This window comes from Phaseolus vulgaris, chromosome 10 (genome assembly GCF_051622355.1).
Source record: "Phaseolus vulgaris cultivar YP4 chromosome 10, ASM5162235v1, whole genome shotgun sequence".
NCBI lineage: Eukaryota > Viridiplantae > Streptophyta > Magnoliopsida > Fabales > Fabaceae > Phaseolus > Phaseolus vulgaris.
Genome location: NC_143507.1, coordinates 1974432 through 1998004, shown reverse-complemented (window position 1 = coordinate 1998004; position 23573 = coordinate 1974432). Strand labels below are relative to the sequence as shown.

The following is a 23573-nucleotide window of genomic DNA, read 5'->3' as shown; positions in this document are numbered from 1 at the left end:
GCAAGAACTAGTCAGGATTGCACCCGGACCAAGGCCTCAAAGGTCAAACCCAAAAGTCAGGAGACCACCACCCGGACCAGGGCCTCAAGGGCTGGAAGACAAGCCTCCTCGAAAAAGTCCAAGGATACACAAAATCAGGAGAAGACTACCATCCTCCAAACTCAGACTCATCAATACTTTAGGCACCATCAATTAGAACGCACTCTCATTCTGGAAAAAGAACCTAAGGAACATCTCTTTACTGATGAAATCATGGATGACTAACTTCCTCCTAATTGGAAAAAGGCCGAACATTGATCGGTATGGCGAAACTATAGATCTAGACGGTACACAACACAAGGATTAATTGCTTTTGATGCAAAGGGTTTTTTTTTTCATGTGAACATTGACTAAAGCCTCATTGCCTCGCTCGCTCCCCTCGAGGCTAGGGGTTGTGTATCGTTCGAGTTATATTGATTATATGACCGATATGATCTTAATCAAATATAAATATGATGTGAAGTAATCAGGAAAATGATTGTTATTATTTAAATCTGTTGTGATATTATTCTAGAGATAAAAAGATATGATTGTTATTATTTAAATCTGTTGTGATATTATTCTAAAGATATGATTGTTATTATTTAAATTTGTTGTGATATTATTCTGGTGAAAAAATATAAATGGGAGGAGATCATCCAAAAATACTCTATAAATAAAGGATGACCCCCAAAAAGTGGACCCCCCCCCCCCTCATCTCATTGTGATTTCCACATATCTAGGAAGTTTTCAATTATGACGAAATTCTGAACATCATTCGGTCGAGGAAGCCATTGCTTAAAAATTAGCAATCCCTCCCGAACGCACACGTAATGCGTTGGCTAAAAATGGCTCCCTCCCGAATGCATTGGTTAAGGAAACTTTGCCTAAAAATGGCAATCCCTCCCGATGCCCAAATATTACTCCACTTCGATTAAGGAAGCTTTGTCTTAAACGACAATTCCTCCCAACAACTTACCAAAAGGTTTTTAACCACTCCTACCTACACGATTAGATCATCAAACAAGAAAAACGCAAGGTTAAGTAAGCAATTGGAATTCAACTTATTAAAGTGACCATCGTACTTATGAAAAAACATTTGGTCAGAATTCATACTTATGAAAAAACACAAAGTGAAAAATGCACAATCGACAATCCAATTAAAGTGCAAAGTAAGGCGTTTGATGCGATCGGCTAGCAAGGTCGACCGCCCGACTAGAACCCCCAACATCCCCTCTAACCTCATTATGATTGGTAAGGGTTCTTTCTGATTATATAGAAGAACAAAAGGAAGGAAAAGACTCAGAGGAAGACATGACTAACCTTTAGAAGAAAGCGAAAAACACCTAGTCACAACTCGACACTCGGGGAATCACTTAGTGTTTGGAGTCGGAGCAAGTAAACGAAATGTAGAAAAGTTTGAAATGAATTGTTATTTATATATTTTCTATGACAAAGAGACAAAATATTGTCTCGTTCTCAATTATTGAATTCGCTTTAATCTAACGAGTTCAAACAATTGGAACACGAAACGACACAGTCAGTTGGATCATTAGATCTCTCAGATAAAAAATTAGGTTAAACTTGCACGATGTGTTGAATGACGTACATCCAATCACCTCTGACACTACACACCTTTCATGCTCAAAACTATCACTTCCTACCTTGAGACACCCAACAGTCACATCTAGGCTCTTCTGAATGGCTTTCCCTCGAGCTTGAGATAAGTGTATCGATCAAAGTCGAGTAAGCCAAATCACTCGGTATCAGTAATCGATCTACCGAACAAATTGGTTATATTAATAGATAATAAAGAGATACACGATAAATAAGGTAATATGCTATAAATCCGTAAACATGTGATAATTCAAGTAATGTTGTTTTATTAAAGATATGTATTAGATATGGCTCATAAAGGAAATAGCTCACTCTTAGCACTATAAATAAGCATTGTTGTACAAGAGTCAGGTATGCTTTTATCAATATATCATTCATTCTAATATAGAGCACTTACTTGATCTTCGGAGAACCTTTTGCAGGTTTACTCCCAACTAAGTACCAGAGAACGAGTACGAGAAGGAAGAGCGACCGAGAAAAGAGAAGGAATTGTTCAAACCGGTAGTAAATACTATTTAGACCCTATACAAATACAAAATAATTATGAAATCTTAACATGAATATATACTTTACATTGATTCCTTTCTCTCCAACCTTGTTCATGTTAATTTTCTTTATACCAATCTTTCTCATACTTCTACGTAGTAATTGTATTCATGCGAAATGAAAGCCGCACGAAATATAACATGTTTACATGTGAGTTATTACAAAAGTCAATAAAATATATATATATATATATATATTCTTATTTTATTTCATGTATTTGATAACAAAACTCTTGAATATTAATTGAAGTATTGAAAGAAGTTAGAAAATCTAATACAAATTACATATGGAACAAAGAAACATGTATAATATAGAATATTATTATTTTCTGAATTTTTTTTTCTTCATGCATAAATTCAAGAAAAGCGTTGATGATAGAAAATAATTTATACTTTTTATTTGCTATTTAATAACATCCAAATTTTAAAGTTGTAGAATTCCTATTATATTGTTTGAATTTCTAAACTGTGCGTTACACATATAATTTATATATGATTTTAATTAGAAGAAGCATGCGATATATAATATGATAGACGTATTGCATGAGAAGTAAAACCTGAAACGAAATGGTGCAACAAGAAAAAGACATAACGAAGAAAACAACACGCTTCTTTCCCATTGAACCAATCAATTCTTGTATTAGGACAACAAAGACAATAACCAATAATCATGCTGCGTAAGGTGTAAATGTCATTCATTAGTTTCCACAAAGTATTTTTTTTATCAACAAGAAGCAATAAAACTAAATAGGTTCACTTCAGAGGGTGATGAGACAACCTTAACTTCCCCAGAGTATGAACAGAGATGAAGAACAATCATCAATGGCGACGATCGCCTAAATATTCTATTCTCTTTTTCTTCTCGTTGTGATCCTTGATGCTTTGCTTTATCTTTGCCCAACCATTCTTGCACGCACGATAAGCCTTCTTCCCACCTTTGACTATAGCCTTTTTGGCTTTCTTTGCTGCAATTTTGGTCTTCTTCGCTGTAACCTTTACTTTCTCCTCGAACTCTGCCATGTTGAACTCTCAAAAGAATTCAGTAGCACAGCTTGCATGAACAAGCCAAGGAGCAAGGGCTCGCCCCAAGAATTGGTTCGAGCAAAGTTGACATGGTAGGTTGTAGGTATTTATATGTTCACAAAAGAATATTTTATTCCAACCTAAAATGACAACCTTTGACCTAGTCTTCGTGTGCCATATTTAGAAGGTTGGTCTCAAATAGCATAAATCTAGAGACCTCTCAGCCTGTAGCCTACATGTTCATTGTAACTCCTATAACGTTATTACCTAATTAGTACATTTAAATTCAAATTACTTGAGCAATATATAGTACCTTTTGTGATTGAATTATTGTCAAACAACCACTCAAACTCAAAACCATTGATTAAGATAGAACAACCATGTATTAATTGGTTCTTAACACCCTAAACAAACTAAACAAAGATCTGTACAAAACATGTAATTTTTCAATATACAATTTAAACATTACAAAAGGATAGTTAAATAAAATCTCTAATCTCTTTCAAACGTTTGCTCGTACACCTGTATATATAGTGTTTCTCAAAAAAGACATAAAGAATACTTGTAAATCAGAAATGATGAAAAGAAAAAACTAGGTGTTTCTCAAAAAAGACTTTTTTTATCAGCACCTCAAAAAAGACATAAAGAATACTTGTAAATCAGAAATGATGAAAAGAAAAAAAACCTAGTTTGTAATGAGTTTGATTAATGTAACTCTTCACATTTTGATGAAGGAAAATTGGAAGTAACTCTTGAATAAACCAATGTAAACTTAAATGTCTTTATTCACCTCTTTAGTGGTTTACATTTGTTCTTGTTTTTTTTATCTAAATACATAAAGCCCCAAGTTTATTTTTTGGCAAAGAAACCTTTTGTGAAAAGTTTATTGGACTATCTTTATCTAAACACAAAATGCAAAAATTTATTTTTAGTGAAGAAACGTGAAAAAAATTACATTACAAAAAATTATTAAATAAAAACTAATTTTAAAGACAAAAATAATTAATTGTTATATTAACTATAAATTATATACTATTTTAGATACTAAAAAAATTATTGGTATCTAAATTAGTTTATATTATTGATAAATAGTTTCTAAATTGGTATATAGTTAGCTACTAAGATTTTAGCTACTATTTTAGAATCTAAATAATTAGTAGCTAATTAGATACCAATTTAGAAACTATTTATCATGTGTTGGTCAACTTAGACTTCTTATCTAGGATTTTAACTCTCCAATTGAGGTCTAATTGGGGTGGCCTAAGTTAACTTGGGAGCTAGGGTTTTGACCACCTAATTAAGGTCCAATTGAAGACCACTTATGCTTCTACTAATTACAAATTTACCTATATAGAGGGATATACTTCTATATTTTTTTACAAGACTAAGTGAAAAATAAGTTCTAATAACTCTCACTTTTATGTCTTATTGGGTACTTTTTTTTCCATTGTCCTAGTCATGACTCTTGTCAAAGGTGCAATGTGAAATCCTCCAATATTCATCCATCAATCTCCTATAAGTGATACACCATTTTTTCTATCTCCTTAGTCTTTTCATATTTTCTCTTTTATTTTCTTTTTCCAATTTTGCTAATATCTTGTTTATTTTTCTCTTGTGAAAGTTCTTTTATTTTTATTCTACTCATATAAATTAAATTCGCATTGGCAAACATATTTAAGTTTTCCTATCTTTCTAACATTCTTAAAAAAGTTAAAACAAATAAATTTTTAAATTATTGAAACTAACTCATAAGTAAACTCTTATAATTATGTTTCACTCATCAAAGAGTTGATAGTAGACATTGATATGGGTATAAGAACATACAAAGTCCTCATATTTTGAAAATTAAATTGTTATTTTATTTAATACAAAATTTCAAATTCTCAATTTTATTCTTGTAATATATTTTTTATATATAAAAGTGATTCTTTCTTTTTTTAGTATAATGAACACTACTTTCTCTTTCATGTGTGTTGCACAACCTTTTTTTTATTCGTTGTACCCAATCTTTCAAACTCATCTAACCAACAGGGAAGAAAAACAAGTCTAATATTTGGTGCAGCATGTAATATTATATATAAGTTAAATTTTCTTAACTCCTTATTATAAATATTGAGGATTTGATAGATATTCTTCTAGATTTCCATCGAATAAGACTTATAGATACATATCTAAAACCCATCATAGCCAAAATTAGAGAAACAAGTTCATTACTAACTAATCACACAAAAACAGAACCTAGAAACATACTAAATACGGTACATATACACGTAGAATACTAGAACAAACAGATGAACTCCATTGTCAAAGAAAACACACTCCGTTACCATGCTTATAGCTAACAAAACATAACAGCCCCACAAGGCATTATATAAAAGACAATAGGAGAGGTAGAAAAAAATAAGGAAAGAGCTTGATCTCATTCTTGGGAAACCCTAGTATTGTGTTTAAAGAAGAAAAGAGAAATACATTGAACCAAAGGTTTGATTTCACCAAATTATAATTCACTTTGTTTGTTCTTCATTGAATGCCAAAGATGTGCTCATGTGCACCAAACCCAGAAGATGAAACCCAAATGAGAATGTCTAAAAGCAGTGGATTTTTAACCAGGAGTGGATGGAATTTTGTGGGGTGTTGCAAGAGAACATGGTACAAGATTCGAATGCATCTTTATTTTGAAAAACCTAAGGACCACAGTCACGACACAAATGCATGATCATAAGAGTTTATAAATCTAATTTCACATTTAATATGAGCGTAATTGAAATATTAAGTTATATAAAAAAATGTAATTTCGTATTTCTCATTTCAGATGTTACCTAGCAATACATTTGCAGCACGTAACTGTTGTTGAAGTTACTTTGTATTTATTGTTATGATTAAGTAAGGAATAGGACCATGTATATGTATATAGTACCAAAGTTTATGTTGTCAAATATGGTGGTGTAAAATTGAAATGATCAAGCATTTGTCATATATTGCAATGAGCAATGTCATAAAGGAACAAATACAATTTTAATTTTCTATTTTAGTCTCCTGTTCTTTTTAAAGAAATAAGTCCCCTTTAAAATAGAGATATTTAATTTTCTATTTTAAAAATATGTAATTTTGGTCCAATCTTATATTTCTTATATTTTAATTAATTAAATATTTTTATGGTAATTTAGTGAATATATTAATCTAAAATTCAATTGAAACAAAAATAAATAAAGACTTGTCTTTAAAGTTGATCATAATTTGGAGAAACTAAATCGAGGTTTTGGTTGATATACTCTTTTAAAACTTGGTTTCAGATGCATTTTCATTTAACATATGTGAAAATATTGTACTTACACAAATTATAGGGTAGAGGGTTTTCACCTTCAACCTTTGTTTCACTCCTATTTGTCCTCTTTCATTTGTCAACTTCTTTTTTCAGTCACTCGTATTTCTTGTATTATCTCCCGGTCATTCGGTATGGGGTGCGGTACCTGCAGAAATTCTCCAAAACTTAAGTCAGTATATGTCTTTCCATGTAAGGTTTTCACTGATGAATCTTTCATTCTTCTGATTTATCGACCTTTCAATCTTTCGACATGGTCGGTTGAAATACCATTTGTAAAACTAAAATAAATAGACCTCACATATATTGAATGCTTAGGCAATAGAGTTTGTAAATTAATGATACCAGTAGAGACGTGAATTTAGTCTAATTCAAAGGGTTTGATCCTCAAGCATATGATGAGTGTAAAATTTATAGACCCAAAAATTTCAAATAAAACAAAAGTTATAGATTCATAATAATTTATTTTGATTTTTGGTCATTTACAATATAATATAATTTAAATTATTAATCATCACGAGCCAAAAGTATCAAAATTAAAAAAAAAATCTATAAAAAATATTAAAAAACAGAAAAAAAAAATTTAAAAAAAGATGAACTCATTATGTGATTAGAAAAGAGAACCACTTATAGAATTCACCCTTATTCTTTTAAAAAAAGATTTTACATGTAAGTTATATTAATATATGACTTTAGATTGTTTAAAATTTTAAAATAAATAATATTTATGTCTTGAAACAAAATATCTAAAATTTTAATAAATAGAGATAATTTACTTTATAATGATCAACCAAAAAATTATTCATTTCATAGGAAAAATAATAATTTCAAAATTTAAAGATAAGTTTTAAAAAGTGTTTTTCTTAAAAAAAATCTCTATGCCAAATTTTACTATTATCACTATCCTATTATATTTGTAACTTTTATTATTTTATCTTATGAGATATTTAAAAAATAATTAAAAAGTTATTTTAAATTTTGTAAATGATAATTGATAGTTGAATAAAGAAAAAGAAAATGTGCTACAGTCAAATTCAAGGATAATGTCTTGGATTTGTGCGAGTCGAGCTTGAATCATGTTGTCCGACAGGTCCACGTTTTGTATCATGGTATATCATTCGATGGTGAGTTTGACGTCAACAAAGATGCTCATGATACCTGGCTATTCGTCTTTGAAGATATCCCTGTTGTTGGAGTCAGGCCGAGCATTCACGTGGAAGATCTCGAAGATGAAGATAATTAAGTTTTAAGCTTTGACATCTTTTTTTTCTCCTTAGGGCTGGGATGTGGCTCCCCCCTTCTCTTTTAATGAATAGAATATGCTTTCTCTTAAAATATTTACTCTTTCAGTGTTGAGCGATTAGTTACTATTAACAAGTTATCGATCAAAATTTAATAAAACAAAATAATTAAACATTTCCATCATTTTCACCTCATGGAATTGACTGAAAAACAAAATAAAATTTGGAAGGGAGTATGGATAGAGATTATTTGGATGATTTGGAATCATAAAAACAAGATAGTATTTAAGCATGGAAAGGTAGATACACAAGAAGTATTTTGTATGGTGCAACTTAATGCTTGAGCATGGATAACACATAAGATACCTAAAGCTAAATACTCTTATTCATATTGGGTACAATGCCCTAAAGTGTGTCTAAGAACATTGTGAACATGACATCAATGGTGTGATTCTTATGAGGGGAGTGTACCAAAATAAATAGGGAAATGAGATAATTATTTGGACTATAGTGTTGCTATAGTGTTAGTAATGTGTAAGTATTAACAAAGTGGATTGCAACATTTGAAAACTTGTCAAAAGTAGAGTTAACACAAAGTTCACAATGTCAACAAGGAACAAAAATTATTGAATGAGGAATCAACTAACATACTAGCAAAAGTGATAATGAGTACAATCCCTATTAGAAGCATGTTTAAACAACTTTTTGACTCAATCAATTTCTGCAATTATACTTTGCACGAGTATATGCAACAACTCTATATCACTTTTGGAAACTTCTGACAAAATATTTTTGAAGTATGTTCTATCTAAGGGAGGCTTGTCAAAGTTTTAGACTAAAGGAGTTTCAATCCCAAACATACTTACAATATACCTCTTTTTTTTAATACAATAGCGGTTGGAAAACATTATGTTGCAATTGTAAAGGTACATTATGAATCTAGACTTTGTTTGAGTTCTTTTTACCTTGACTATAGTAAGCCAAGTGGTTGTCTCATAGGAGTTATGCCAAGTGGCTGGTGACATAGGACACGGTAAGAAAATCATGAATATAAATTAATTTTAGAGATAAAAAATAATTAGTTACTATATTGACTAAATTATATATTATTTTAGAGACGGAAAACATTATTAGTATCTAAAGTAATTTCTATTATTAATAAAATTTATAAACTAGTTTTTAAATTGGTATCTAATTAATTATTAAGGTTTTAATTATCAAAATGAATATTCTAAACTAACATTTTAAATTACTAATAGGGAAGTTGATTGAAAATTTTGGAAGAGTATAAAAGGTTTAAAACAATTTTGGAAGAATAAAAACTTTGCAATAGAATTTTAAAGAATTGAAATATACTTTATATATATATATATATACTTTAAAAAATTTAGAAAAAAAGTTTGAAAAAACTAGAACCTCTTTTTCAACCCTTAAAAAAATATCCCCTAAAGGAGAGTAACAAAACATAAACCTTTCACTCAATTGTTGATATTGATAATAGATGAAAAAATGTTTATGTAACTAATTGTATTCAAGGAATATAATTTAATTACCGTATAAATCGGTTACTATAGATAATATCAATTATTAATCATATAATATATTACAACTTCAATTTTTTTTATTTATCTTTAATGTAATACAAATTATAACTAATCTATAAAATAATTATAATTTACCTTTTATTGTGTTAATAATGATTATTCAGAAATGTGTAACTAGTCTAAATCAAATTCATATAAAGTTTTATATTTTATATAACACATTTTACTTTTTTATTATTTTACCAACTTCAACTTCAGATACAAGATACTTTCTGGTTTCCAGTAAGAAAAATATTATATTTTAATATTTTGATGATGAGAAATAAACCAAAATAATTTGTTCTAGTAAACAAAGATTAAGGAATTCATAAAATAATTGGAAATAATCACCCTATGATACCAAAAAAAGAGATCTACTAATGATAAAATGACAAACTACTTTTGCAATAGTATGAAAAAGGAAACTGGTATTAAAAAATAGATTTTAAATTTAATTCAACCTTATAAAAGGTTTACAAATTTAAAGATGAACATTAATAGGTGTGAAAATAATTGGCTATCCCACAGCCTTTAGAAATATGAGCAACTGAAGGAATATGTAAGAAGCTCCCCCAACTGTAGCATACTGCAACTTCTCTTTTCCTTCTGCTGATGGGAAGTCATTGTCCTTTGAACGATTAAATCCTCCAGCCAACCATCCCAGATTTTTGTAACCTCCATTATACAGTTTTGAAGCTGCTGTCATTGACCTGAATCACTCACCAAAACCAACAAATCAATATTCTCCTTCCATAATCAACTTCTTCTTCTTGCTTTGCTTGGTTTTGTAAATTGGAAAATGTCAGATTACACAACACAAACTAATATACAGCTTCAAATAGTCTCACAAAATTTAAGAGTTCAGATTTGATAATTTTATTGATTAGAGTGTTATGACTTTATGAACTATGAAATCAGGTGTGACATATTTATAAGCTTGTACATCTTAATGTTGCATATGGAGAAAAGAAAAGAGAAAGATATATAGATTCCATCAGGAGGAAATTTAATTAGATCCACTTTCAGGTTACTTGACAAAAACTGAGATGATTACCATAAAAATCACCTGAATTTCTCATCAAGAACAGGAACAACTAAGTGCAAGAAATGAGCAGAAATATGTATGTTCATCCAAAATTCAATAATTTGATACAACTAAACAAGTATATTTTATAAAAGTAAAACTTTCTTCCACTATGATTACCTCAATCCTTCTCCACATGCCACAAGAAGCTTGGTGTCCTTACCAGGAATGTGATTTTCCACTTGACTAAGGAACTCAGAATTCACAGTAGTGAGGTACTGGCCAGTCCACAAGCCAATATACCCAAAATGCACCCACTTCTTTAGTAAAGTTATAGGACTGTTATCCTTGTCTTCCACAAAGATTGGCACGTGTAAAGACCCTGCCACACGTGCCTTCTCTCTCTCCCATGTTGGCCTAACATCAAGGAGAATAAAGCCCTCTGAGTTTATGGCTGAGGAAGCATCTTTGGCCAATATAGGCCTCACTGTGCCAGACTCTATGAGCTGCCTTGCACTGCTGGTAGAAGATGTTGCATTGATCACTTCAAATCTTTGGGTTCTTGATGAGGTTCTCAAAGGGGTCTCTGATTGTGTTTTGAGCTTCAGAATTGAAGTTCTGAACACATGGTTCAATTGGGTTGCCATATTCCTATGTTTCTCTCCCTTTTCTGTTGCTGTGAAGGATCTGATTTCACTGGTTTGGGATGACAGAAGAAAAATCTGTTAATGACCATAACCATTGGTTGAGTCTGAGATTTTCCTATTGTCTTTTTGCTACAAAGTTTCTAATATATATAAAGAGAAAGAGTCAAAAATATCAAATGTTATCTCATAAGGATAAGATAAGAAAAAGGCATTTCATTGTACTGCAAAAAATACTTTATCAAACATTTTATTTTTTTTCTTCTGACAGACATTAATAGCTCTCAGAAAATTTTGCAAATATAAAAATTAAATTTCAATAATATTGAAAATTGGTTGGATAAGATGAAAACTGGACCTGACATTTTATGGAATTAGAACAAAACCAGAAATAAGGTATCCTTTTATAAATACCTTTAAATAGTAAACGTTTTATATTAAATGTATCTTCTTTTTCTGCTATGAGTTCCTTTTTTCTAATTCAAAAGTTAATATCATTAGTGGTAATATAACTAATATTGGTTTAATAAGTTTTTCCATGTAATGGAAATTGAACATTATTATTTTTCATTTCATTTCTCATTTAAACAATATATGAATGTATAGTATCTAATTATTATGTCAAGTCGTCGAATTAAATAAATATAGTTTTAACAAATTAAAAAAAAGTATACATTTGCGTATTCAATTTACTTCTTTATTATCTCCTAAGACATTCTTGTGCTTTATTAACACAATTAACTTAGTTTTATACAATTCTTTTTTATTTCATTTAATTATAATCCATAATGCACAAGTAACTAAAGTGTAAATAGAGGGAATAAAATGTTTACTTTCCAACTTTTCTTCTTCTTTTCTTCTTCTTACATAATTTGTTATCTCTTATTATAAACAAAAATAATTATTTGATGTAATTATTAACACTTTTTTAGGCAATTTGCGTTCTTAGAAGAGGATTCTTGAATAGTGTGTTAGTAGCTAATGAAACTTTTGAGAAAGTAAAGAGGAAAATTAAAGAATGTGTGGTGTTCAAGGTGAATTATGAAAAGGCTTAAGACACATGCTAGGAAGATTGGGATTTTGTGGAAAGTGGATTGAATGGATAAAAAATTGCTTAGAATCTTCTTCGATATTTGTTGGTAAATAAAAGTCCAACTACTGAGTTCAAACCAAAGAAGGGCTTAAGGAAGGGGACCCATTAGCACAATTTCTCTTCCTTATTGCGGTTGAAGGGCTTGTAGGGGTTGTCAGACAAGCGGAAGAGAAGATGTCAGTAGAGAGTATCGAGGTCGGGGAAGGGCGAGTAAATGTGAGTATGCTGCAATATGCAAACGACACCCTATTTTTTTGTAAAGCCACAACTCAAAGTGTTTTGACCTTAAAAGCATTTCTGAAGTGTTTTGAATTTTCTTTTGGTCTTAAGGTTAACTATTCCAAGAGCAAGGTTGGTGGAGTGGGTGTGAACGTCAATCAGATGATGGTTTATGTTTCTATTCTTAACTGTGATATTATGAAAGCACATTTTAATTATTTGGGGGTGACGGTACGAAGGAATCATAAGAGGTGTGTTTTTTGGGAAGGGGTGCTCAATAAGTTAAGGAGTAGGTTGAGCTCTTGGAAAGGGAAATTCTTCTCTATGTGTTATTAGATTTGTGATTACATCTTTGCCGCTATTTTACATCTCCTTCTTTTGTATGCCGACTATTGTGATGAAGGAAGTGAAAAAGATACAAAAGAGTTTTTTGTGGGATTGGGGCTTAGAGAATGGAAAAATTGCCTAGGTGACGTGGGACAAGGTTTGTGAGTCAAAAGATAAAGGTGGCTTAGTAGTTATTGATGTAAGAAAGTTTAACTTGGCTCTTTTGGGGAAATGGATTTGGAGACTTAAGTCTGAAAAGAGAAGTTTATGGAAGGATATCCTAGATTCTAAGTATGGTGGGTGGAGGGGCTTAAAGTCTCAAGTTCATAATTGTAGGGAGTCGATGTGGTGGAGGGACATATGGAAAGTTTGGAATCTAGAGGAGTGGGGTAATGGCTTTGATGACAAAGGTAGGTGGGAAGTAGGAGATGGAGAAGAAATTTGGTTCTGGGAGGATAAGTGGGTGGACAATGTTCCTTTAATGCAAAAATTTCCTAGACTATTTTCGATCTCCTTAGATATTGGTCGCACTCTGTCACAAGTTGGGATTTGGAATAATAATAGATAGTTGTGGAAGTTGAGTTGGAGAAGGGCTTTTCTTGTGTGGGAATCTAGTCAGATTGAACTTCTATCACAAGTGTTGGATAACAAGAGGTTATTAAGAAAGGGTGGAGGTACAACCGATAAATGACTTTGGAAGGATGTAGAATCTACAAACTTCTCTGTGAAAGCAATCTATAATATTCTTTTGGGGGAGGAGTCCGCAGGGTACGGAGACTTATTCGCAGAGTTCTGGAATCTAAAGATCTTACTCTCAACACAAATTATGGCTGGAAGGGTGTTTATCTAAAGCAATTGCCACTAAGGACAATCTTTTTAGGTGTGGTATTTCTCCGATGTGTGACCGGTGTCCCTTCTGTGGTGTGGAAGAAGAGACCGTAAGTCATCTTCTTCTTTTTTTGTGTAGGGTCTCTCGGAGAGTTTGGGGACTGTGTCTCGAGTGGTTGGAGATTTCTTCAGTATTACATTGGGATGCACAAATGCACTTTAAGATGTTTTAACCTATAGGTTTGAAACATGTTATTGCTAGTTGTTAGGGGGGTTTGGGTAGGTATTATAGGTGAAATTTGGAATCATAGGAATAAGGTGATTTTTAAGAATGGATGTGTTGATCTAGTTGAGTTTTTTACTGTGGTACAAAGGAAGACTTGGTCTTGGATTACGGTAAAAGAAATATTGATTGATTTCTCTTACTCGGATTGGTGTTTGGAACCCCTTTATCGTATGAAATATTTGAGAGATTGATGTTTAATGATTTATGTTTAACATTTTGTCTAGGTTTGGCAGTTGTGGTGTGTTTTGTGCAGATTTTCTTGGCTTTTGTTTCTTTCTAGCAGAGTTGGTTTGATTATTTTGGTCTTGGGTTACGGTAAACAAAAGATTGGTTGATTTTTCCTACTCGGATTAGTGTTTGGAATCTTTATGTTATATGAGATATTGGAGAAATTGATGTTTGGTTATTCTTGTTTAACGATTTGTCCAAATTTGGAAGACGTGGTGTGTTTTGTGTAAATTTTTTTTGGCTTCTATATCCTCATCACAGGGTGACGCTTGGGCGTTTGGTTTACTTATGTTTGCAGACAAAAACTAAGTTTAGTTGTTGAACTTTTGTATCTTGTCTTGAGAATGTGCTCCTTTAAAGAGTTAATGTAATTGTATATTGATGTGCTCTTATATCTTGTTATTATATGTTAATGTAGTTAATGTGTTTCCTTATTTTATTTATTATTTGTTATAAAAAAAAAACAACTTTTTTTAACTTTTATTCTTTCACTTCAATAATTTAGTAATAGCTTTTTATTTATCACCCATCTTATTATTCTATCAATATTATCTAAAAGTTCATTTGTATTTTTGAATTTTACTCCACTGTATATTAATAATTTCATTCCGAAAAGAATTTTAATGCCTTTAAATAGTTATAATTCCAAAAAATAATATTAATATAATCCACACAATTTTATGGCCACCAAAATCACGATAAAAAATTATTACCCATTATTTTACTAAATTACGTGTTACTGTTAATCAACACATTTTGAAATGTTACCGTTAATATTAAGATTTAAAAAAGGTAGCATTTTGTCTAAATAGTGAAAAATTAGTAATTTAGTTTATGAATTAGATAGGATAATGTTTACTTTTATACAACTAAAAATTACAATAAAGTCGTATATTTAATATTAAATAAATCATATATAATAATTAAAATTTATGATAAACCTTTAATTATATAAATTATATTTCAAATTTAAATTGTGGTGTAAATTTTCTTCTAAATATGGATAATTTAAAACAAGAACAAACTAAATGTAGAGATACACATTTTAGGACATTAATTTAGCATCGTTGAGAGAAAATTTGTTTGTCTAATTACAAAAGTATGCATGAAATACACATCCCAACAAAATAAATGAAAGGAAAGAAAATAAAAATATATTATGAAGTGCTGGAAATTCCATTTTTAAATTTGTGGATTCTAATTTATAATGGAAGAGTAAATATATTGATAAAAAAAATATTAAATAAAAAAGTTTTTCAACTTTAAGTGTGTTTTCTATTATGATGAAAAGAAGAAAAAGCATTAATCATGAATACCAGAAAATTGTGTACTTTTTAAAAGTGAGATACCACATAATATTGAATTAAGTATTTACATAATTTGAAGGAGTTTCTATTGATTTGTTAGTTAATATGTAATGTATGTATCACCTTTGGAAGAAATCATGAATAGACAAATCAAAAGGAAAAATAGAACAAAATTTTATTGAAAATGAGCTGAAAATGTTAAAAAAAAATTGTTTACATAAATTTTCAATTGACACCAACACTTCTTATCAAATTATGCTCAAACTAATTACCTAAAAATTATCAATTAATACCTACTACAGCTAGTAATAGAAATAAACATTTCATACTACCTGTTCAATCTACCTTTAGCCATGTCAATTGTGTTGGTACAAAATCTTCTTATTATAAAAGTAGGAAGCAACACCTTCATTTCCACACCAATTTATTTATTGCTATGATTTTCAAATAAGATCAAATCTCCAAAATCAAATCTCCAACATGGCCAATCTATGTTCTTCTTCTCACGAGGTAAATATTTCTATTTTCTTTTCCGACTTAATCTTCCTGTTTCTTTTAATTGTGCAAGTTAGATATCATTAATCTTTATGAATTTCAAAAACATAATTGATAACTAACGACGTAACATGTTTATTTATCTCCAGGTTGACATGAAATTTATCTCTAAAGCAATTCTTATTTCATTAGCAATAATGTTATTGTTGTCAAGAACTTCATATTCACTATTTCAATATTCTAAAGTTCATACAAAAAGAGCCACTTTTGTATCTGAAAGTTTTGAAATGGGATCTGGATCAATTGCAGCAAAAACATTTTTTAATATAGAGTTTCCTAAAGGCCATGTTGGAGTTAAAAGTTTTGATTCTGAACTAGTTGATGAAGAAGGAAATCCAATTCCTTCGTTTGAAACTTACCTTCATCATTGGTTTGCAATAAAGTACATACAAAATATTACTATGTCAGACGATCCTAAGCTTCGTCATCCTGATGATTTTTCTTTTAAAAGAAATGAAGGCATGTGCAATGGAAATATTCTTCCACATTATTGGGGATTTGGAGTTGAATCACGAGGAACAACTTCAAACATTCCTGAACCTTTTGCAATAGAACAAGGTAATCCTACAAATGTTCCAGAGGGATATGAAGAGAAATGGTTGCTCAACATCATGGCGATTGATACACGTGGTGCAGAAGATAAGAAAGGTTGCACTGAATGCAGATGTGATCTTATGAATCTTCCAAAGGACTTTTATAATGTCACCGTGGATGTGCATAACCAACCATTGACCACAGATTACAAAGGAGGACTCTTTTGTTGTCAAGATAACTTACAATGCAAACAAATAGATGGTTTTCAAGGTCCAAAAAGAAAGATTTCCTTGAGATATACAATTTCTTGGGTTGATTGGAACAAGCACCAAGTACCAGTTAAAGTTTACATACTTGATTCCACTGACAGAATAACATCAAATGGTTCTGAAATAATTCATGATTGCCAGGTAATATATTATTGAAGATAGTAATTTGAAAAAATCAAATAAATAGACTTTTGAATCTCAATTAGAGAGTGGATTAACAAAAGAAATCAATTATTTGTAGGCTGAGTATACCATTCCAGCAAATACAAATAGTAGTGGTGATTCTCCTCATGTCCAAAAGGCAAACATTCCAATGAATAAAGGAGGTTATCTCATTTATGCCACTGCTCATATGCATTCAGGTGTTGTGAATGCAACTTTATATGCAGAGGTGATAAATCATGTTTTTTACCTTCAATTTATATATTTTGTATTATTAGTTAAATTATTTTATGAAACATTTTTGGCAATATTTTTTTATATAATAAATGGTTTAATTTCATGTAGTAGGTTAAATTTTAATACATTTTGAACTCTAAAATTTATGTTTTTTTTGTCATTTAGAATGGACAAACCTTATGCACTTCAACACCAATGTATGGATCAGGAAATGAGGCAGGAAATGAGAAAGATTATCTCATTGGAATGTCTATTTGTTATCCACAACCAGGTTCTATCAAGATTAATGATGGAGAAATTTTGACTCTAGAATCTAGATATGTAAATGAGTTTCGTACCGGAGCAATGGGACATTTCTACATTTATTTAGCAGAGAACCTGCCACAATAATGATAAAAATGTAATTTAAAATTTAAAATCATTCATATTCCTTCATTGACTATGTAAATTTTTTGAGATAATTGATTCATGGCAAAAATATACAAATTTATTTTTCTTTCACCTGACTTGATGTGAAATTATTATTATTTATTTTAATTTGACCTAACTTGATGTGAAATTATTATTATTTATTTTATGCACCATTAATTGATCCAGAAGAAGGAATTAAGCAAACAAATTATAATAGAGAAGGCCTTTAGTTTTTTTTTCTTTTTTTATCTTGTATTACAATGTTTAATTCGTGTATTATTCCTTTGTATTAACACATTGCCTAATCTTAACTCAGATGTTACCTACTCAAATTTGAATTCATGTATCTATTACTATATTGTGTATTTGTCCATAACAACAGGTGAAACCCATATGAAAGATATCTACAGTAGATTTAAAACACATAGTCATCAAATAACTATAAAACACTTACAAGAATAAATTAAAAATATTAAACAAGAAATTCAATTATTAAAAGAAAATGATATCTCACTAGAATATAGATACCACAATAGACAATAAACTAATTCAAAACAAAATTATATAGAAGAAAACAATACAAAAACTTGTATTAGTATGATAAGTCTAATTACCACTCATAAATGGCATACTGAAATAACCTTAATAATCAAAGAAAAACCGTTTTAAATAATAGTCTTAATATATCCTGGAGCAGATATTGCTTGTATTCAAGAAGGAATAATACCTACTCAATATTATGAAAAAACTGTAGAAAAAGCAACTAGTGCTAATGGGACAAAAATGAATATTCAATATAAATTATCTAATGCTAAAATATTTAAGAATACAATATGCTATAATACTTCATTTATATTAATAAAAAATATGAATATAATAATGATTATAGGAACTCCCTTTTTAACATTATTATATCCTTTTAAGGTAAAAAAAAAAGTTAATAACTCAAAAGTTCTAAATTTGAGAAAGGAGCACCAAGATTAATAATTAATTATAAACCATTAAATAAAGTATTAAAAGGGATTAGGTATCCATAACCTAATAAAAATGATTTAATAAAAAGAATACATGATGCTACAATATTCTCAAAATTTGATATAATATGAGGATATTATCAAATCTCTGTAGAAGAAAAAGATAAATATAAAATTGTTTTCGTAGTACCTTTTGGACATTATGAATGGAATGTAATGCCTTAATGATTAAAAGAATGCTCCTAATGAATTTCAAAATATTATGAATGGTATATTTTATCCTCATATGAGATTTTCTATAGTATATTTAGATGATATTTTAATATTTTCGAAAAATATCAATGAACATAAATAACATTTAGAATAATTTGTAAAAATAATTAATGAGAATGGTTAGTAGTTTCAGAGAAGAAAATAAAAATATTTTAAACAAAGATTAGAGTTTTAGGATATGAAATATATCAAGGAACAATCACACACATGCAAAGATCATTAAAGTTTACAAATAAATTTCCAAAAGAAATAAAAAAAAAACAATAGTTGAAAAGAATTTTAGTTGGAATAACGTATATCTTCTTAAACTTACTTGAAATTTCGCTTATAGTAATAAGACTTATTCTCTTCTCTTGAAAGTCAGAGTTCTTAAATCAAAGTGCAAGCTTAAAATGGCTTATAGATCCTCCTCTATTTGGCCTGGGATTAAATAGTTGTATGACGTTATTCCTTAACATACTTCTTGGGTTGTTGGTAAATGTACTTTTATTAATTTTTGAAATGATAAATGATGTTCTACTACTTCTTTATCAAACATTGCAGGGGTACCTGATGGTTCTAACATCCCGACTATAGTTTCCCAATTCTGGATTGATAATGATTGGGATATTCCCTTGCCTTTACAGCAAATGACTCATTTTTTTTAATATATCATGATTAGGCAGGAACAAGATATTCCTAATTGGATTCTAGACAAGTTTGGTCGTGTCACTCTCAAATTGGCTAAGACTTTTTTCTTGGAACCAGGAGTTCCATGTGGTTGGGGCAAACTCATCTGGTCTCCATAAATTCCTCCTTCCAAAACTCTAGTACTCTAGAAAGTTTTTCATGGGTGACTTCCTACAGATCAACACATTCAGCATACAAGTTTGCATATATGTTCTATGTTTACGTTGTGTGAAAAGCAGGAAGAATCTATTCAACATTTATTTTTTGAATGTCCTAATGCTTTGCATATTTGAAGTTGGGTTCGAAATTTTTTTCTTAATTCTCATTTCTCTAATGTGGATAATCTTCTTCTTTTCATTAAGAGTGATGGTAGTCTTTCGGTTAATTTGATTAAGTTTGTTGTGGTAACCTTTTTTATTTAGATGATATTTCTATAGCTATTTCGGTCATTAAAGATCTTACTTGTCTAGTGGGAAATTCATTTAAAAGTTCAATGCACAATGATATGTTTGATTTCAATGTGCTTAAGTTTTTTTATATTCATACTCGTAGTGGTAAAGTTCTACATCCTCTTTTTGTTAGATGAGAGTTTTCTTCACTAGGTTGAGTTAAAATTAACATTGATGGTTCTGCTAGGGGTTATCTTGGTTTTGCTACTTGTGGAGGTATTTTTCGTGGGAGTATGAAGAAGTTTATTGGTGGTTTCTCTGCTTTCCTTGATGTTCAGACTGCTTTGGTTGTTGAGTTTTATGAAGTTATACATGCTATTGAAGAAGTTCAAAAGATGGATTTTACTAATTTATGGCTTGAATGTGATTCTGTCTTGGTTTGTGTTGCATTTACTTCTATAACTAAAGTTCTTTGGATGTTTCGTAATAGGTGGAACACTTGTCTTAATTACTGTGGGAAAATCAGATTTAGGGTTTCTCACATTTTTCGTGAAGGGAGTGTTTGTGCTGATAAACTTGCTAACTTAGGATTTGTTCCCAGAGAACAATTTCATTGGTATAATAAGCTTCCATATAGTCTTTTTATTAGAGTTCTTTATGAATAGGTACAGGTTACCTATGTATCAGTCTTGTTAATATATGAGTTTTGGTCTAGTCCCCCATATTTACTTGTATTTCCTTTCTTTTTTTCCTTTAATAATACTTTTTTCATGTTGTGACAGATGATTGTTGTTACTTGAGGTGTCAACTTAGTTGAGATGTCAAGTTTCATAGTGATGCCTAACATGAGAGTTTTTATAAAAAAATTATATAGCAAATTTTATTCCCAATATTAGAATAACTTGAGCTCCTTTATATTCAAGATTAAGAAATAAGCCTCCATCCTGGAATGATGATATGACCAAAGGCATAAAATAAATAGTTAAAAAATTATACCTGGTCCCAAAACTTTTCTTATTGTAGAAATTGATGTCTGTGACTTAGGATATGTGGGAATTTTAAAACAAAAACTTTTAGAAAAATCAAAAAAGGAAGTAGTCAGATATCATTAAGGTATATGACATTCTTCCCAACAAAAGTATTCTACTATTAAAAAAGAAATACTTTCAATAGTTTTATGTTTACAAAAATTTCAATATGATTTATTTAACAAAAAATTTCTAATTCGTATTGATTGCAAAGCAACTCCAAGTATTTTGACTAAAAATGCTCAAAATTTGGTTTCTAAACATATTTTTACAAGATGGCAAGTTTTATTATCCTATTTTGATTTTGAAATAGAACATATTAAAGGAAAATAGAACTTTTTACCTGATTCTTTAATAAGAGAATTTTTACAAACTTCAAATGAGTGTCAAACCAATCAGAAAAGATGATTATGGTCCCCTAGTAGATCAAATAAAGCATCTAGTTTAATAAATAAAACTCAATATGGTTCCCCATTGTGATAGAACAAAGTCTCTTCATCAATATCATTAAGATCATCCTCTTCATTATCTTTAAGGCCATCAACACCCACAAAACCAACCTTACTCCGACACAAATCATAAAACCCTTACTCAAACATCAAACTCATTAATATCCTCAAATACATTTACTCCACTACACTACCAAAGTATATTAATAAACCCAAAAGATTTTACCAGTAAAACTCTTATTCCAATAGATTTTTCGAGAGCAGGTTTTCCAAAACCATCCCTCCTATGAATATTTAGAGAAACTAGAGAATATGCCAATACTAATATTAGAAAAGGCATGGATAGCTCCAAACTCAAGACACATAGCTGAAAACCTATTTTCCCAATATTTCCATTACTTGCCAATAAACATATACAAGACCAGAACTTCCTATGAATTCATATTGGTTAATACAAAATCCATATAAGTATCTCATAATAGAGATGATGAAAGAAATATCCAATTTTTCAAGATACAAATTCTACAAGTTCTAACCCCTCAAGAGTGGAACCAACCCTTCCATGATAAGAAATAATTTTCACGAGTGTTTGATCCTCAACAATATAGTTATTATGATTACATGGATGCATGGACCAACATATTATTTGTTAAACTAGAAAAGAAATCGTTGTTTATTTGGTTCAAAAAAGGAATATCTTTGAAATTTTCAAGATGGTTTATAAAATGGTTTGTTGACTTTGGACCATTACCTTCAATATTTCTCACAAAAATAAATGAAGTATATTCATATTTTCGAAAAAAATATATATTTGTACCAGGTTATAAGCTTATGTTTTTTATAGCCTTTAAGCTATTACCTGGATATTAACTTGGGATTATACTTTAGCGCAACCATATGAAGGAGTATAAATTTAAATGTTGTCAAGAAAGAAATATAAAGATCAAATGGTGGAAAAAGTTTAACAAAATTTAGTATGAGAACCAAAGACAACATTGCTCTTAAACAAGATGTATTATTCTTGGCAGAAAACAACAACTCATGAGCCTTAACATCAACAACATCAAAAGATGAACTTGAAAGAGCCCATCAAAAGACTCAGAAAAAGCAAGTATTGATGATGGGCCATCACAGACCTTAATTTATGTAATGAAAATATGTATTATTAAGGAATCTGTCAACAGTAATCCGTCATAAGCTTGTTTTCTATCAAGAAAAAGAAAAAAATAATTAAAAAATACTGATTAAAGCATATGGTAATAGTAGAAAAGACAATGTTATTGAATAATTATTTTATTTAGAATAATTTATCTTTTAAAAAATAAATACAATATAATTTTTTATTATATATATATAGATATTTTACATTATATTATTTTAATATTTTTAATTAATTACTTAAGAAAATAATAACACTACAAAAGTTATAAAATTATATTATTGTAATGTATAATGAAATATAAATATCAGTAAAATGTTTAATTCAAAAAATATATATTAACACAATTTTAGAAAGGAGAAATACATTAATTTTCTAAAAGCTCAAACTTATTGTATAAATTTTTATTATGATTACAAAAATAAGAAACAAATCTGTTGCACAAGTAAGGAGAAACATCTGTTAAAAGAAATTGAAACATACTGGGCATATAAATTTTTATTATTAATTTATCTTTTAAAAAATAAATACAATATAATTTTTTATTATATATATATAGATATTTTACATTATATTATTTTAATATTTTTAATTAATTACTTAAGAAAATAATAACACTACAAAAGTTATAAAATTATATTATTGTAATGTATAATGAAATATAAATATCAGTAAAATGTTTAATTCAAAAAATATATATTAACACAATTTTAGAAAGGAGAAATACATTAATTTTCTAAAAGCTCAAACTTATTGTATAAATTTTTATTATGATTACAAAAATAAGAAACAAATCTGTTGCACAAGTAAGGAGAAACATCTGTTAAAAGAAATTGAAACATACTGGGCATATAAATTTTTATTATTAATTTATATAATTCATAATTATATAATATATAGATTCGTGTCCTACATTTTCTAGATTACATGTATCTCAATATCCATGTGTGTATGAGCCTCTGTGTGTTACGTAACATTGAAGACATGTATTTTCTCTAATAATATATTACATAACTTTTTTAATTTATTTCATTTTTTAAACTATGCTTAAATACAATTGTTTTTTTATATGAGATATATAACGAATTATCTTTATAATTATTTAATTTAATTTCAGTTTTTTAATTCTATATTAGTAGGGATATCTTATTATAGTTTT

The 23573-nt window shown here is 29.4% G+C and overlaps 2 protein-coding genes across 2 annotated transcripts; one reads left to right on the top strand and one right to left on the bottom strand.

Annotated features, from left to right (window-relative positions):
- Nucleotides 1-9762: 9762 nt before the first annotated feature.
- LOC137819073 (Rhodanese/Cell cycle control phosphatase superfamily protein) lies at nucleotides 9763-11252 on the bottom strand. Its single transcript, XM_068622813.2, has 2 exons — nucleotides 10554-11252; nucleotides 9763-10059 (listed from the first exon to the last, which is right to left on the bottom strand). The coding sequence occupies exons 1-2, from the start codon at nucleotides 11018-11020 to the stop codon at nucleotides 9867-9869; spliced, it is 660 nt and encodes a 219-aa protein (XP_068478914.1). The 5' UTR covers nucleotides 11021-11252; the 3' UTR covers nucleotides 9763-9866.
- A 4703-nt stretch (nucleotides 11253-15955) lies between these two features.
- On the top strand, nucleotides 15956-17452 carry LOC137819407 (uncharacterized). Its single transcript, XM_068623244.2, has 3 exons — nucleotides 15956-16804; nucleotides 16905-17054; nucleotides 17228-17452. The coding sequence occupies exons 1-3, from the start codon at nucleotides 15956-15958 to the stop codon at nucleotides 17450-17452; spliced, it is 1224 nt and encodes a 407-aa protein (XP_068479345.2).
- Nucleotides 17453-23573: the final 6121 nt, after the last annotated feature.

Excerpts from the sequence above, each read along its gene's own strand:
- LOC137819073 (XM_068622813.2), bottom strand. The coding sequence starts at position 11,020 with ATGGCAACCCAATTGAACCATGTGTTCAGAACTTCAATTCTGAAGCTC. Across the intron at positions 10,060-10,553 it reads GCATGTGGAGAAGGATTGAG|GTCAATGACAGCAGCTTCAA; the intron begins GTAATCATAGTG and ends TGAGTGATTCAG.
- LOC137819407 (XM_068623244.2), top strand. The coding sequence starts at position 15,956 with ATGAAATTTATCTCTAAAGCAATTCTTATTTCATTAGCAATAATGTTA. Across the intron at positions 16,805-16,904 it reads AAATAATTCATGATTGCCAG|GCTGAGTATACCATTCCAGC; the intron begins GTAATATATTAT and ends AATTATTTGTAG. Across the intron at positions 17,055-17,227 it reads ATGCAACTTTATATGCAGAG|AATGGACAAACCTTATGCAC; the intron begins GTGATAAATCAT and ends TTTGTCATTTAG.